The following is a 17107-nucleotide window of genomic DNA, read 5'->3' as shown; positions in this document are numbered from 1 at the left end:
GTCAGCAAGACAGGCAGTCAGACAGGGAAATTGGCAGTGTATAGGGAAACAGGCAGCATCTTACAGAGAAGCTGGTCTCAGAGGGAGAGGGACTGGGGGTCTTTACATTCATACTTGGGGAGTCAGGTGGCTGAGCGGTGAGGGAAGCGGGCTGGTAATCTGAAGGTGCCAGTTTGATTCCCGGCCGTGCCAAATGACGTTGTGTCCTTGGGCAAGGCACTTCACCCTACTTGCCTCGGGGAGAATGTCCCTGTACTTACTGCAAGTCGCTCTGGATAAGAGCGTCTGCTAAATGACTAAATGTAAATGTCAATTTACTTGTAGACTGGAACTATTTACAGGGCTGGTCTGTGACCCAGATTTCAAGCAGCATCACAAGTCTTCTGACTCAACACACACACTGTCATACACTGTCACACACACACACTGTCACAGCCCTGAAACCACTCTGACATAGCAGTAGAGCTTTTTGGGATTGATGATCTATTTCCTGTCTCAGTCACTGTGTCTCCAGCTGTCAGTGCTCACCCCTGATGGTCTCTGAGCCAGAGAGGTGAGCGCTGAAGATGAGAGAGAGAGAGAGAGAGAGAGGAGAGAGAGAGAGAGAGAGATGGGGACAGAGTGAGAAGGGTGCGAAAGAGAAAGATTTGGAGAGAGAGAGACTGAGAGAGAAAGAGAAAGAGAGGAGGGTAGACAGAGATGAAAAAGAGGTGGGGAGACAGAGATGTAGAGAAGGGGAAGAGAGCGGGGGGGGGGGGGGGGGGGGAGTAACTGTATTGAGCTACAGGGTAAAACGCCTCTGACAACCAGGGACATTATTTTGGAGTTGCAAAATGCATCTGTGGTATTGCGCACATGCACACACACACAAGTAGACAGACCCACCCACAGGCACACACCACACTCCACCTCCCTTATCAGTGGTGTGGGCCCCAGGATTGAATAAACACACACATTGAAACCAAACAACGTTCCCATCACGAGGCTGTGCTTGGCGTTTGTTCTGGCGTACCCTCCCTGAGCTCTCCTTCGCCACGGGGTCAACGCCATGGCAACCATTCCAGGTCGAAGGTCACTTGAGGGAAAAAAAGCCGTCATCCGGTTCATATACAAACAAAACAGCACACACTGTCCTCTTCTCCACCAAACTGGGATTCAGCCCAGCAAGGGAGGGTGTGTTTTCTAACTCCTCACATTCCCAGGATTCTGAGGCCAAACGGTGCTTCTTGCAAAACATCTGAGGAGAAGAAGGAACTGGATTGTTTACGGGCAGCATTTTACCCGCGGCAGCTTGCGTTGCGACACCTACACATGTTCTCCTCGGCGCTGGGAGAACAGTGTTGAGCAAGTCCTGTTGGGGGATAGAACGCCTGGAGGGCTGGAACAGATTCACACACGCATGGAGGAGGGAGGGAGGGAAGGAAGGAAGGAAGGGAGGGAGGGAGGGAGGGAGGGAGGGATGGAGGGAGGGGAGGGAGGGAGGGAGGGAGGGAGGGAGGGAGGGAGGGAGGGAGGGAGGGAGGGAGGGAGGGAGGGAGGGAGGGAGGGAGGGAGGGAAGGGGGGGGAGAGGGAGGGAGGGAGATCAAACATTATATAGACAGCAGCAGTGATCGGTAGGGAGCATTCTCCTTCTATCTTCCTCCTCCTCCTCCTCCACCAGGTCCAGGGCTGGGTCTTTACACCCCACAGTAGCAGCGGCCTGCTGGACTACCAGCCTACACTGTGCTAGGAAGCAGCTCAATCAGTCAATATTATGCTCACCAGAGAATGTACTGTACTCATTTCAAAACTAGCAAACACAGTTTCAAGCTCTCACGTCTCTCTCTCTCTCACACACACACACACACAGAGGGAAAAGGTAAGACTAGAAGGTGACAGAAGTTTGGTAGTTGCATTTGTGATCTGAAGTGTTGTGTAAGAAACATAAAATAATACCCGAACACCAAAGGAAGTGATGTAATTATCCTCCCACGGCATCAGTCTCTTTGACGGACCCTATTATCTATGGAAACCCTTGAGGCTGTTTTTATTCTGTGTCATAGCTGATGAAGGATGATGAATATCACTTCAATTTCAAAGAAGGTGTTTCATGGCAATCATTGATAAAAAAACCCTGAAAAGACTGAGCGTGAGAAAGAAAAAGAGAGAGAGAAAGGGTGTGTGGAGACTGAGAGACAGAAAGAGGGGGAGATTAAAAGACAGAAAGACAGAGAGGGGGGAAAGCAGAATAAGGCCCTTGAGAAGACTTCCACTACTTCCTGCCTCTTTCTGCCCTGTGTGTCCGAGACTGGAAGTGAGCCCTGCAGGAAGAGGAAGTGAAGCCATGGCGATGCAGGTGGTCAGCATCCGTCGGGGCGTGCCTGGACGACAGGAGGCAGCGATTGTGATTGGTTGGTTTCAGGTGGGATTGTTGCCACAAAAACAACAGACTGCCTGGACCGGGAGAGATCCTCACTGATGAACACATGGAGGGCCTCGACCCCCCCCCCCAGATCGTCCCCTTAGTCTTGCAGATGAGAGATGGTCTTGAGAGAGAGAGGTCATTGTCCTGGCACCATGTGACCAGGGCGTTGACCTCCTCTCTTTAGACGGTGTCATCGTCAAGGACCACGTCGGAACGGGCCAGACAGGAAGGGGACTGGGAACGCAGCCTTGAGAGGCTGCGAGGCTCAGGGTCAGAGGTCACCCATTCTCACCTCCTGGGGTCTGCCTGACAGGAAGTCCAGGATCCAGTTTCAAACACACACTACATTTACATGTATTCATTTAGCAGAAGCTTAAATCCAAAGCAACTTACAAGTACATGTACAATAAATCCCTTACAATCAATACCCTACAAACAATGGTAAACAGTGACAAAAGCACTTTATGTTAACAACCATCACATATAGGACTGTATGTTACATCTCTCTCTAATATTCTCCTAGTAGGAAGCAAAGTCTGTGTGTATCTGTAATGTCTCATCTGGAAGCCAGGAGGGATAATGGAGATTCCACAGCCTTTTGCTGACCTCTAGTGGCTGGCGTTGATACTGCAGGTAGAAAAGGCAGGACACTTGTTGCTTCCATGGTGTATCTGCCTACTTGTTGATCTGTGCTCACATATTAACAATTGAATTAAGTTAAAATTAAATTAAAATTAAATACGTGGATTATGTCTATTTTTATTTGACATGTTACTGTCATTATCTTCCAATTTGACAGACGGTTCCAACATCATGAAAGAAGTCATCAAGAACTCATTCTGCACGCAGGGGTTTTAGAGAGGCACAGTGACGAAACAGTTCGCTGGTTCCACGTAACAGAGAGGAAAAGAGGCAGATTCCTTCCACCTCCACACAGAATCGGCATTATAACTGAGGTGTTCACGTTACACTGACCCACCCTCTGGGAAAGACACTTTGGGGAAGGAAGTCTGTTTGCATTCATCTGTTTAGACACCCACCACCACCTCTCCCTTCTCCCTGCCTCCTCCCCCACATCTCTCCTCTCTCCTTCTCTCCGCCCCCTCACCCCCACCCCTCCTCCATCCCCTCTTCCTCCCTCCCTCCCTCCCCCCCCACCGCTCCACTCCCCTTTCCCTCTCAGGGATACGTGCGGGGGGCATGACCCCGCCCCCCCCCCTCCCTGGAGGAGATCCCATCTCTGGGAGGACCATATGGTCGACCCGTGCTCTGAATGAGACATCTGCTGGCCCTGCAGACAGGCTTGCTCTGTGAGGGAATGCTGCTGCTTTTGTACCAGCTCACTGGGCGATGGGTATTCTTTCTCAGAGCCCTGTACACACACACACACACACACACACGTCTCAGATCAACTCACATACACACACACACCAGCACCAGTCTCTTTCACACACACGCACACACATTCACTCACACAGAGGCAAGGACAACTCACCAGCACCTCTCTCTCTGTTTCACACACACACACACACACACACACACAACAACCACATGATAAAGGACAAGAATACATTTTTAACCCTTTCCCAGCCTCTACCTTCTCCATGGCAGTCAGCCCATCTTATTGTTCTGTTGACAAGGGAATGATGAACTATATGTGTCCCTTTCCTGAACAGCCAAGCGGAGAGTAGCACCGCCCACCTCCTCATTGTCTCCAGGGACTCTTTGTGGTTGCCGCGGTGACCTGGGGGTTCTGACCGGGGGAGCAGAAGATCAACGCGTTAAAAAGGGCAACCATTATGGGATGGCATTCACAAGACTTTGTTCGTAAAGATGATTATGTGTTTTTGTTCAAGAAAGGGAGATGGGGGAGTCAGTGACTGTGTGTGTGGGTGTGACTGTGTGTTTCTGTGACTATGATTCTGTGAGTGTGTGTAGGGTGTGTTTGCATGATGGTGTGTATGGGGGTGACTGTGTATGATGTGAGTGTGTCTGGGGTGTGTTTGTGTTACTGTGTGTGTGTGTGGGGGGGGTGTTTGTGTGACAGTGTGTGTGTGTGGACAGGGGGGCGGTTATATCAGGCCATTGCTGGTTTACATGGTAGTTAATATTCATCTGGTCTCTGGTGAGATGTGGACAGCTGCTGTGAGGACCAGGGGGAGGAAGGTCATGTGTGTGGACCCACAAGATGGAGGCGGAGGAGAGAAGACAATGGAAACTAAGAGGCTATAAGCACCCAAGAAGAGGACAGGAGGATGGAGAAGCAGAATGAGGAGCAGATATTCAGCCTACGGTCTTCACCTCTCTGTCCACGACCATCTCTGGAGGAGGGGATACCTCACTGGAGTGCTTCTCCCAAGGATTCTTCCTTCTTTTTTCATGTCTGAGTGTTTAGGTTAGTTTGGGTGCCCTTCTATGGGCATATGTTAAGTTCTCTGATATTGCTCGTAATCGGGGCAGTACAGCTACAATTTGTTTTGCGAGGATACTGCTTGGGTGTGAAGGCCTTCTCTCTCAGCAGGAAGGAGAGAGAGACCCAGGAGGAGAGATTAGGGAAGAAACAAAAGCCATCTTATCTCCATATGAAATCTGATCTGCAAGGCTACTCCCACACACACACTAACTCTTTACATAGTCACAAACACTCTTCTGGGGGTAGCAAAGGACACCAGAGATTTAGAAGATTAATCTGGTGATTACTGAGCATTCTATATGACTAGTTATACATGTGTATGATGTGCCAATAATAAGCTTGTTTATTTTAGGAACATATTACACCACTAAGAACGTCTGAAGCGCATCTTTTTATTACGAACAACCACCATCTTTTTAAAAAAAGAACATTTTATTTCAAGTACAAAAAACCCCAACAATATATTAAACTTAATACAGAAAAAACTCAAAAAGTATCTCTATAAATACATTAAAAATAAATTAATTTACTAAAGATTCTGCTTTAACTCTAAACATGCTGGAAACAAGTTGGTCGAAAAGGCATTTAAATAGGATGTGAAAGACCCTCGCGAAAACCAGCTACCACAATGTCAGACACACTATCCACTAGGCTCCTGAGGAAACTCAGGGAGGTCTACAACATACAGAACCCTTCTGGTCACGCAGGCTACAGGCTGGTCATGTTGTCTGATGAAGCAGACAGGAGAGATGCAGAGCTCGGCTGATCCTACAGAACACACCCAGGTCTGCTCATCACAACAGAAAAGGTTAGAAAAAAGCGCGCACACGCCTGAGAGGTCCATCCAAACCCCCTGTCTACCCCCCTGTCTGTCTTCGGAGCTTTTGCATTTAGCAAAAGTCAAACTGATTTGGCAAAGACCAGGAAACCAACAACATGGGTGAAAACTCTGATCCATTCTCACCAGCTGCACTCGCCAAGTCAGGAAACCGATTCAAGCTTTTGATCTAAAATAGAACCGACTGTGGGTTGATGAAACTTGGAACAATGAAATGAACCTGCCTAACAGCTCACGGGCACAGGAGTTCATTTAAAACACACGTGAGTTTGAAGAAGAAAAAAAAAGGTATACCTTTCTGAAGTCAGGAAGGTAATTACTACTGGAGTGGAAAACAGAACTTTCCCCCAGCTCATGTAAAAAATATATATATTAGGAAAAAAATACCATATTAATGTCTCCCCACCGTCTTGTGGAAAAGCTGACCACCAGGCAGACACAAGTCTTTGGCATCTACATTACGAGACATTCTGGAAGGTTCCGTCACTGTTTCAATTGATGAGTAGCACCCTCAGCAGCGTCATTTGTTGTGGTGAATCTGTCCCAAGCATCTGCCTGTACAATACAATACTACACAGTAGGTATATAGTCACTGTCTCTTTAAAACTATTTCACCAGCAGACCAGTGTTGGCCAGAAGGGGATGGGTGGCAATACGCCCCGCACCCTACAGGAAGAAACTGGCGCTGCAGGCGTCGCTAACGAAGCCGTCGTCAAGGACAGAGAGCTGGCTGAAGATGGGCAGGCGGCGGCCGCTGGAGTCTGTTCCGGAAGAATCCGAGCCGGTCATGCTGCTGGCCGAGCTACACGCCCCCTCCTGGTCAGACAGGGAGGTGTAGGACAGGCTGCGGACCCCCAGGGTGGGCCCCACGGGGGGGCTCTGCTCCAGGAGACAGGTCCCAGGGGACAGGCTGCACGCAGAGTCGGGCGAGGGGAGAAATTGAGACCGGGGATCTCGGGCCTGGGCGTTGGGGTAGGTTGGGGCGGGCTCGAACACGCAGTCCTCCTCTTGGAAGGCATGCGACAGCAGGTCTGTGATGTCGGCAGCCGGGGGGGAGGCGGAGGGGGTGCGGAGGAACGGGGAGGGCAGGGAGGATGGCTCCAGGGCGGGGGCCGAGGGAAAGCCGGCAAAGCTGAAGCTGTGCCTGAAGACAGGGGGTCTGTGAGTGCGGGCAGGCCCCGGGCGGCCAGGGGGCCCCAGGTCGTCCTCGTTGTTGTGGACAAAGTGACAGCGGATGCCGTAGGGGCAGAAGCCGATGGTGTGGAAGGTGCGGCACGGCTCCGTCTTGTACTTGGGGTGCCGGTTCAAATCCCGCAGCTCATCTTGCCCGTGGGCAAACTGGCACTTAGGCCCATACTTGCAGATTCCGCTCTCGGCAAAGGTGCGGCACAGTTCGGTCTTGTAGCGCGAGGAGATGGAGGAGGAAGAGGAGGATGTGGGGGAGGTGAGGAGGGTGGAGGAGGAGGAGAGAGGAGAAGGGCTGAGAGATGCCGGCTGTTTGGGCTCGCCGGGAGAGGAAGCCCAACCCAGACTGCTGGAACCGGTCTCCACCATGCTGACAGATCGCTCCGCCCATAAAGACATTCTGTTACAGCGCTCAAAGGGCTGCCCCCAGTGGCTGGAGGCCAGGGCTGCAGGCTGGGGTGGGTCAGGGCACAGAGGAGAGCTGGAGGAGGAGAGGGAGGACAGGGAGCAGGGAGCGCTGGGTTTCTTGTAGCCTATGGGCCTCTGGGGTAGGCCTGGGGGTCCGGTGGTTTCCCTCAGATCCAGACTGAGCAGCTGCTATAAGAGAGAAACATCAGTATTTGCTCACAGTGATGGGCTTTTCATCTCTTCCCAACATAACATTCATCCACCTACAGCAAATAATAACTAACTAAACATAGCATGGCAGAATGCTACACACATTCTAAACATCTTCACTACCCAGATATTACCTAGGACGTATCAGGCAACCTCAACGTAAGGACTATGCTAGGCGATCGTACTGTGGAGTAACGTAAGATGCATTGCACTCGTGGTGGTCAACATCTGATCCTCTTATCTAAACAAGGCAATCAATGTTTGACGTGGTTAGTTAAACAGCGCTCCAATGCAATTTCAAGTTAATCTTACCATTGAGTAGCTATTTTAATGTTACCTTATTCCAAAGTAAAGATTTCCAAGATGTTTAAAAAAATAAAATAACGTTTGCTTTTTAGTGGCTAAAAAAAGTCTAAATTGTCACTACACACTTAGCGCTACTTTTTCTAGGTCGTTAGCTTGTGTATATTGCCAGACTACCTGTTGACTTTTGAAGCGTGCTCGACCAAAAGGTGTTTGCTCAGCTCATTTTAAATACCGTTTTGCAAATTAGCTGGCTAGATGTGCCTCTACAGTGCACGAATAACAAAAAAGCAACTACAATGGCAGCGCTTAATCGGGTATTATACTTGCACTCGATAGCTGGTTAAGAGATATGTTTTGAATCCGTATCAGGGTGACCATTCGAAAAGTGCACAAAAAAGTTCCAAAACAGTAGATGTAAAAATAATTAATTTATACAATGAACACGACGGGTGTAGCAGTTAGTTGTCAGAGATACGTAGCTTCCTATTGCGTTGGTAGACACTGCATGACCTTGCCAAATGCAACAAGTGTTCTGTGCAGCGTGAAAAGTATGAATGTATGATCACGGAAGTTGTGTTAGCTCTGCTTATGCAGTTTTTTTTGTTCTGTGTTACTAGTTTACACACAAGCAGCAAGCTGATATTAGCCAATCTCACAGTTGAGAGAACGGACGTTACTAAAAACTAACTTTCCTCGTGCACAAGAGACCGCACTAACGATGGTTGCCTTTCCATCTGAGGAAGCATTATTTATACAAACATGCCCACGGTGGAGCTATGTTTAATATACGTACACACCGATTGAATGTGCATAATCCTAAATATGAAATCAAGGTAAAGCCAATGCAAGATAATGTATAGCCATATTCTGTGCATGCATGCAACATGTGTGAAGAAGCTGGCATTTGCTAGCTAGCTGCAGCTATCTAACTGCATCCACATTCCCAAGCACGCGCTGACGTTACTAGCTTCGTTTAAGTAGTGATAAACAACAAATTACCTTGCACATAACCTCTTCCAAATCAAGAAACTGATTGAGTGCATACAACGGCATGTCCGCTAACCGAATCTTAGATCCCCTCTGAAGCGACGGTTTAAGTTGGTAGACTGTCTAGAAAGCTTGCTTCGGATGGTATAAGTTTCCAAAGTTGTCTGCGAATTTTTCCCTGTGTGTGGGTACACGTGGTTTTAATGCCACCACTGTACGAGATGACCACGCCTCTGCATCTCTCTTTTCTATTTATCCCGCCCACAAACATGCCTAATGCAGAAAGAGTGATGTTACTTGTTTTGTTCTCGTGTTTCTAAGTAAGTTAATCGCACACGGAAGTTGCGAATGCCAAAACAACTTCGTTCTATCGTGTTTAATAATAGAGACCAAGAAACGTTTGAGATAGCCTAACTTTTTACCCCACAAAACTGCCCCGTGACAAATTGCTACAGTTGCATCCACCCCCACGAGTCTGCCACGAGCACAAATTGCGCTTTCTGTCACAGTATTTCTAAGGATGGTGGCGAAATTGTGTAGTGGAAGGCCTAGTTTATTTGAAAAAATCAAATGTAGCAAAATCAAATCGCAAAGACAAAAAAATCACATACAACATACTTGAGGCTTGTTACACGTGTTCATTCAATATTATCGAACCCGACGAAAGTCAGAGCTTCTTCACTAGAGAGATGAGGCCACGCCAGACAGTGAGTGTGCGTGAAGGCTATATAGACCCATCCATGATTGCATGAGACTAGCCAACTCAAAGGCTACATTTACCAAGAGTAGTTAAGTTACAAGTTAAATTCATCACATAAAAACATTAGGCCTTTCGCAAATGAGTGACACCCCTAGGATAGCCAGCTCCCCTGTCACTGCTGCACTGCAGACAGGAGACAGTAAGCTTCGGGAAAGGCCTTTGATATGAGAGGTGTTGAAGCTTCCCCTGTGAAGACTTGAGACATGAAAGTCCAGAAGTGAGGAGGTGACAAGACAAAACAGAACAGGGGTGTGTGAGGTGAGACGAGACAAGAGGACAGCATGCTAGCGATAACACGGCCCTATACTCTCACCAATCAGACATTTTGGAAACCCAGGGCCGAGATTAGTCTATAACAACATGGTTATGGCCGGGGTTGAATTTCCGTTGGGATTAACACAGCGAATTGAGTTGAAGATAACTGTGCTGGAGATTTAAATACAGGGCAGAGGACTGGTTGGAGCCACCACCAGGACTGGCATTGTGTGAACAGAGGCTGTTGGTGGGTTAACGGTGAGGGGAAGGAGATGCTAGACAGGCGGTTTCCTGATGCCAACCACTGGTTTTATAGCAACTGTAAAACAAGTATGAAGAAACATTTGGTTATTTCTGGTTTCCTAATCGTGATAGAACCCCAGCTGTGACCAGCTCTATAGAGAGGGGGTCCTTCACTATGAAGCCCCACTCTAACAAGCTTCTCTCCTTTGTTGGAAGGGGGAGCTGAGAGCCAGGGTGGGGGAGGGCTGGCGTCTCCCCATGCCAGCCCATCAGTCCTCCTGAAGGGCAGGGAGGCGGAGTCCAGGGCCCTCTGGAGCCCGAGAGCAGGCTGACTGGAGGGTCTTATGGCCAAACTCTTTAGCTCTTTCAGCCTCATCCTTCAGCCAACTCCTTCAGAAACATAACTTCAGACAGGAACAAAGGCCCAGAGCCGGTGACTGTTTGGGTTGGGCCCCGTCTGCGGTCTGCACGGCCTCTCAGAACACGATGATGTCATGAACTGTCCTGTGGACAGGGCAGAGGTCACCAGAAGGGTTCTTGAAAGCATGTTCACATAAAGACAATGTTTAATTAAGCAGTTCGTCTGTCTCTTTAAAAGGGGATACAGAAAAAAAAACTTCCGGATTAGATGAGTAAAGTTAATCAGTTTAAAACATAGGATAATCATTTCTACAACATAGCGTCAAAATATTGCTCAGTGGAACAACCTAGAGGTTTCTCTCCCCAGTGGTTATAGGAAGGACAGCATTTAGTGTAAATGACATACGGTTAGTGTGGTTAGAACTCTGGTTCTGTTTCGTTATACTCGGACCTCCCCCCCCAAACTCCTAAACCTGTTGGTCCTCAGTACAAGCCATTAGTGGGGTAAACAGGCATCTGGGAGTTTGTTTAGGGTTTGTTTAGAGTACTGTTGAGGTGAGCATTAGGCTTGTCAGTGTTTAACGTCACAGAGCCTGCAAACTGGGGGGAGCCAGAGGGAGGGGGTTTGTGTGGTTAGGAGGGAGGGGGGCTGAGAGAAAGAGGGGTGGAGGAGGAGTGGAGGAAGAGGTGGAGGGGAAAGGGTGATGAGAAGGGGGGTTGGTGGGGGGGGGGGGGGGGTGGAGCAGAGGAGTTCTCAGCTGGGGTAATGGGGGCTTTAGAGCATAATGAGTAGGAGTTTTAAGGCTGGCTAACAATGCCTCCCCCCCCCCCCCCCCGTTGAGGAGTGTGGGGGGGGGGGGAGTGGAGACTCCGAGAGGCCGGGGGAAGGGCTTTGGGGAGGAGGGGAATGGAGGGTGGAAGAAAAGGGGGGAGGGTGATTGTTTAGGCAGGAGAAAAGAGAGAGGGCTATCCGTGCGCCCCCCCCTTTCTAATCCTTAATCACAACAGTGTCAGGAGGCACTCCTCCAACCACCCCCCCCCCCCCCTGCCCCCCTCCAGACCCCCCCTTGCCCTCACACCCCCGTCCACACACCCCAGACCTCTCCAGACCTCTCCACCTCCCTTCATCACTCATGCCAACACACAGGGGGTGTGTGTGTGCGCACGCATGTTCCTCTGTGTGGGAATGTATGAAGAAGCTCCTATCCTGCCTACAATGCATGGTGTCCTGCCAAACCACGCCTCCAAAAATAAATCATACACATGCACCTAAGCGTCCACATGCACGCATGCACACACACATTCGCAAGCACACACACACATAACACATACACTCGTTCCTATACAAAGCTGTATAGGAACGGTCCTGCATTGATGTGGTCGACAGTCAGTCAGAGCAGATGAAAAGTAGCTCCTCAGCCAGTGTCTCAAACCTCTCTTTCAGGCCAGTCATTGTAGCTTCCGTTAGCTTTGTCATGCTAATGCTATATGTACAGGTGCAAAGCATATCAAAAGTAACCCAGTTCTTCACCCTGAGATTAAAACCAAACCTTTTGTTAACACCCTCTGTTGATGGTATGGGGTGTCTAGTGAAAATATTAGTTCAGCATGCTTCTCCAGTAGGCTGCATGCTTCTCCAGTAGGCTGTAGGAATGAAGCATGCTTCTCCAGTAGGCTGTAGGAATGAAACATGCTTCTCTAGTAGGCTGTAGGAATGAAGCATGCTTCTCCAGTAGGCTGTAGGAATGAAGCATGCTTCTCCAGTAGGCTGTAGGAATGAAGCATGCTTCTCCAGTAGGCTGTAGGAATGAAACATGCTTCTCCAGTAGGCTGTAGGAATGAAGCATGCTTCTCCAGTAGGCTGTAGGAATGAAACATGCTTCTCCAGTAGGCTGTAGGAATGAAGCATGCTTCTCCAGTAGGCTGTAGGAATGAAGCATGCTTCTTTAGTAGGCTGTAGGAATGAAGCATGCTTCTCCAGGGATGACTCTCCAGATAAGTGTGTGTCGTGCATGCGTGCTACGATTACGTTGGTGCAGGGACAGTAGTTAACCAGCAGGGAGTCTGGATTGTTTAATCATCATGGACATGTGTGTGCTTGTGTGTGAGAGTATGTGTTTGAGTCTTGTGTTTGTGCATAAGTGTGTGTGAATGGTTGTGTAAGTGTGTGTGTCTATGTTTGTGTTTGCTCTCCACGCAGCTTATCTGTTGACATGTCTTTAACAGGTGAGGAGGAGGACACCCCACCAGCAGGATTCACCTCAGGGGAATCAGACACACACACACACGCTCAGACACACACGCTCAGACACACACGCTCACACACACCCGCTCAGACACACACGCTCACACACACACGCTCAGACACACACGCTCAGACACACACGCTCAGACACACACGCTCAGACACACACGCTCACACACACCCGCTCAGACACATCCACTCACACAGAGACATACTCAAACAAGCCAAAACAATCTATTTTCCTAAAGGGGGTGAATTCACTCTATCAAGGCACAACGACAGGTAAACACACCCTCACGCCCCAGGCTATGTGTGTGTGTGTGTGTGTGTATAGATACCTGATCTCATGGTCAAGCAGTATGTTTACACTTCAGGTAACAAGACCCCTCTATGCTTCAGGACAGTGGCTAAGCTAACGGACCCTTTAACTAACCTTATCTCCCTCTCTCTGGCTCTCTCTTCCTCTCTCTGGCTCTCTCTCCCTCTCTCTGGCTCTCTCTTCCTCTCTCTGTCTCTCTGTCCTTTTTTCTCTCACATACAGACACCCGCATCATAAGCAGACATTCAGTAATGTCAGAAACACATGCGGGCCCTTGGGCCCTGTGCTGCTCTGCTCACCCAGGGAGAAGGGGGGCAGGGTGGGGGGCAGGGTGGGGGTATAGAAAACAAGGCCCTCAGTATAAAACCCTATTGAAACGGCTGAAGGGAGGGGGGGGGGGGGGTTATTTCAGAGGGCCTGGAGTTATTTGGAGGCTGCTAAACATCTGCTCCTAGTGAACAAGGCAGGACGACCCCCCCCCCCCCCCACCAGGGAGACAGGACGGGGGGAGGGGGAGGGTGATGGGGGGGGTCAAGCTGGCCTGGCCTGGTAGAGAGACAGATAGGAAGTAGCAGTGGATGAACTACATGTAGAAGCGGTGTGTGGACCCACAGAGCAGGCGGCTGCCCGGTCGTGCTTGGCTGAATGTCCTGTGATCTTATGTCTGTCATCACAAACCTTAGTAAAATGGTTAGGGTTTAATAGCATATTCAGATACATATATTCAGTAGTACAATGTATATATATCTTCATATACAGTGTGTGCATACTGTATATATATATATGTACACGCACATACTGTATGAGTGCATATAGCAAGCATATTCTGTAACACTTCTGTAAATAAAAGATTTCCGATGTATTCATTCAATTGGTCACTATGGGCCATTGGTTATAGAGTAATGGACACAAATTGCAAATTTAACTATTTCAGATTCAATCTACAGCACATACATTTGCTAAAAGTGAAGCTTCTAGCAACCTTCTGAAGCCAAATAGCCACATACACAATAACAAAGGTTTAGCCCACAAAGGTTTAGACCGCATCACTACTATTGATTGTTACCCTTAAGGTTCACAATTCAACGTGTGAACTAGGCTTGACTGCAAGCCTATTGCGATGTCAGTCAGTTTAACGGAATGCATGATGTTCTGCCATTGGAATGGAATGTTCAATGTATAGAAATGCAAATTCATAACCTGCATCTGCCAATGGAATGTTATGATTGTATGGGTATGCTAATTCATATCAGGCGTCAATGTCACTCCTGACTGTGGCTCACCATGGTAACGGGCCAAACGGCTCTTTAAACTCATGACTTTAAGATTGAAACATCACTCTTTTCTCTTCCCTCCTTCCTAGAAGGTTCTACCATCTCCTTTTCCCCCTTTCTCTCCTCGCCTGCTGTCTTATTGAAGGATTCTCAAACAATAAACTGGTGACTGGATCACGAGGGCTTGGAGGAGCAGTGGAGGACAGAAGTTGAGAGGTAGAAGAGGAGGAGGAGCGGGGGGGAGAACGGGGAAAGGTTAGAAACAAACATCCCTCATACGCGCTCCCTCCCCCAATCTTTTCCCTCTACTTTCATCCATCTCTTCTGCACAGTCCCAGTTCTCTCCTTTCCAGCTGGGTCTCATTTGGACAAGCTACACTGGATTCATCCAGCCCTCTCCTGACCCCCCCACAGGGCCAGCCCAGCAGGTACCACACAGAGGTCAGGGGTCACCACCTGCCCTCTGACCTCCCGACATGACCCTTCCACTAACCCCCCTCCCCCCAGCAATTCCTCTCTTCAGAACAGCGGACCTGTGTGGATTCAATTAAACGTCCACACATCGGAGAAGTGGAGAGGGGGGGGGGGGGGGGTTGGGTTGGGAGGGAGGGAGGGATGAGGAGGAGGGATAACTGGGTCAGGCAGACCAGTGAAAAGGGGACGAGGGGACACAGGATGAGTCAGAGGGAGTCAGCCACACAAACGCTCTGTAACCAGTCAGCAGGCAAAAGGAGAGAAAGAGGGAGAGAGGAGGAGGAGGGAGATAGATAGTGGAGAGAGAGAGAGCGAGTGGGTTTAGAGAGGGGTGAGGGGTGAGGAGCAGGACAAAGGGGGTGATTCTTCAGCAGGGAGCCCATTGGTTCCTTGGCAGCAGTGACATAGGGTGAGTCAGCTGTGAAAGCTTGTGTGAGGTTGACTGAGCACCAATAGCCAGATTAGCCTTGCTGGGACATGTCATTTGGTAAACACGGAGGATGGGAGACAGGATGGACTGCAGGCCTGCCCAAAGCCAGGGAGGACAAGACCCTCCGTACGACACCAGCTCCACCCTGGGAGGAGGAGCGGAGGACAGCGGAGGGGAGGATAGCGAAGAGAGAGTGTGTTGTTGTCTTAGTCTGCTGGCGAAGCGAGCAGCCGCTTGAGAACTGTTGGAGAAGATAGCTGAATGCACTGCTGCAGTTTGTCGTTGTTGTAGATTCTGACAGGTTTTGTAACTTAAGTCCAACTAAATCTTGAGGTATCTACGTATATTCATATAAATAATCAAAGTTTGAATTGTGGTGAGGTAGTTTGATTGGGCAAGGGAGTCATCAAAACCTGATAAAGTCCTCTCTGGGATACAGAAAGTCACAAACCCACAAAGTTGTGTTTAGGTAAAGAAACCAAACCTCTATCTTTCTCTCTCTGTCTGTGTAACCAACCACCATTTTGAGATGTCTGTGTCTCGCCTTGAGAACAAAGCCCTCTGCTGTAGGCTAGTGTCCTCCTGCTTTCCAAATGGCCATTCTAATCTTATATCTGTCAAACGGACACACCTTTCCACAGGTGGACCCTGGCACGTTTCCAGGTAGAAGGACACACCTATACAGCCTGTGGCACCATGGGCTTTGTCCCTGATTCAGGGAAAATAAGGGTGCTACTCTGTCTGGTTCACCAGAACAATCCATTAACTTAGCCTTGAGCTTAGTGAAACCCTAAACGTCCATACCTGTATAACTCTGGCTCCATTGTCAGATGTGTGTGTGTGAACTTTAGTAATTTTAGGAAAGAAGCACTTATAGTGATTTGAGAGAACAGTGTTCTTTCCTTCCTGTCTCAACCCAGTTTGGTCGGAACTCCAGTCCCCTCACGTTCACCCCAGACTCTCTCCTAACCCCAAACAGACCATCCAAATAAAAGAGATAGAGTTTAACAGACCATAAACATACCAAACAAAAACAAATACTGAACTGAGTACTGTTATCTGGGTGTTTATGATCCTGGAGTTGAAACTGCTTTGTGATGCTAAACTAAGGCCGAGGTAGAGCTAATATCTGATGTTAGCATTTCAACTCGTGGTAAAACCTAAACAATCCCAAGCTCAGCACATGTGACCACAGTGTGTTTGTGTGTGTGCCAAGACTGTGTGTGTGAGACCACACTTTGAATGTTTGTGTGATTATCCAGATTTGTTGTGAGGGCTCAGATTAGTTGGCTAATGCCAAAACGGAAGAAAGTACAGCTTTCAAACCATCTGTTTTTCCAAGACTGGGCCTTAACTCCCACAACAAAGTGTGACGCTTCGAGGTTTACAATGTTTTACGAACGCAACGAGAAGCAGATGTGTCCGGCGGGTCACTTCATCATCGGCGTGGATCTTTTCCTGATCCTCGTTGACAGTGCGAGCCTCAGCTCCAGTCAGAAGGCCAGGTCTCTAACAGTAGTGACCTGGCAGAGAGAGAGAGACTCTCTGTCCTTAGAAGCCTTTGATTAGTCAAGTGTTACACTGGCTCCTCCTATCCAGGCAGGGGGCTCAGGTAGGCCTCTGTCTCCCCCCCCCCCTCAAAGACCCAACTTCCCCTTGATACCCCCCCCCCCCCCTCTTTTAATCAGGCTGGGTCTCCCTCTGAGGGAAGTGATTAGCAACAGGCCCCCCTAAAAAAAAGAGAGACAAAAAAGGTAATCCTTTCAGAAGCGGCAGAGAAAGAGAGGAAAGCGCCGTTCAGGCGTTCTGGTATTGTAGCCAGATTTCCTCTGACTGAGCCGCAAAGAAGCAATCGGCAGGAGACCCTCACCCTCCCTTTTTCAACCCCCTCCCCCCTCACCCCACCTCGTTCCCTCTCCCTTATTCTCCCTCATTCTCAATCACCCACTTTTTACTCCTGCAGGAGCCCCTCACCCTCCCTAACCATCACTTCAT

The 17107-nt window shown here is 49.0% G+C and overlaps 1 protein-coding gene across 2 annotated transcripts; it reads right to left on the bottom strand.

The window, feature by feature from the left end:
- Nucleotides 1-5230: 5230 nt before the first annotated feature.
- zgc:114130 (uncharacterized protein LOC570332 homolog) lies at nt 5231-8891 on the bottom strand. Of its 2 annotated transcripts, none has more exons than XM_067246552.1 (2): nt 8765-8891; nt 5231-7438 (listed from the first exon to the last, which is right to left on the bottom strand). In XM_067246552.1, the coding sequence occupies exons 1-2, from the start codon at nt 8816-8818 to the stop codon at nt 6323-6325; spliced, it is 1170 nt and encodes a 389-aa protein (XP_067102653.1). In that variant the 5' UTR covers nt 8819-8891; the 3' UTR covers nt 5231-6322. The 2 variants fall into 2 exon arrangements, with proteins under 2 accessions (XP_067102653.1, XP_067102654.1); XM_067246553.1 differs by having other exon boundaries at nt 5231-7435.
- Between the last annotated feature and the right edge of the window lie 8216 nt (nt 8892-17107).

This window comes from Osmerus mordax, chromosome 11 (assembly GCF_038355195.1).
Source record: "Osmerus mordax isolate fOsmMor3 chromosome 11, fOsmMor3.pri, whole genome shotgun sequence".
Classification (NCBI taxonomy): domain Eukaryota; kingdom Metazoa; phylum Chordata; class Actinopteri; order Osmeriformes; family Osmeridae; genus Osmerus; species Osmerus mordax.
This window is presented reverse-complemented; position numbering and strand designations above follow the sequence as displayed.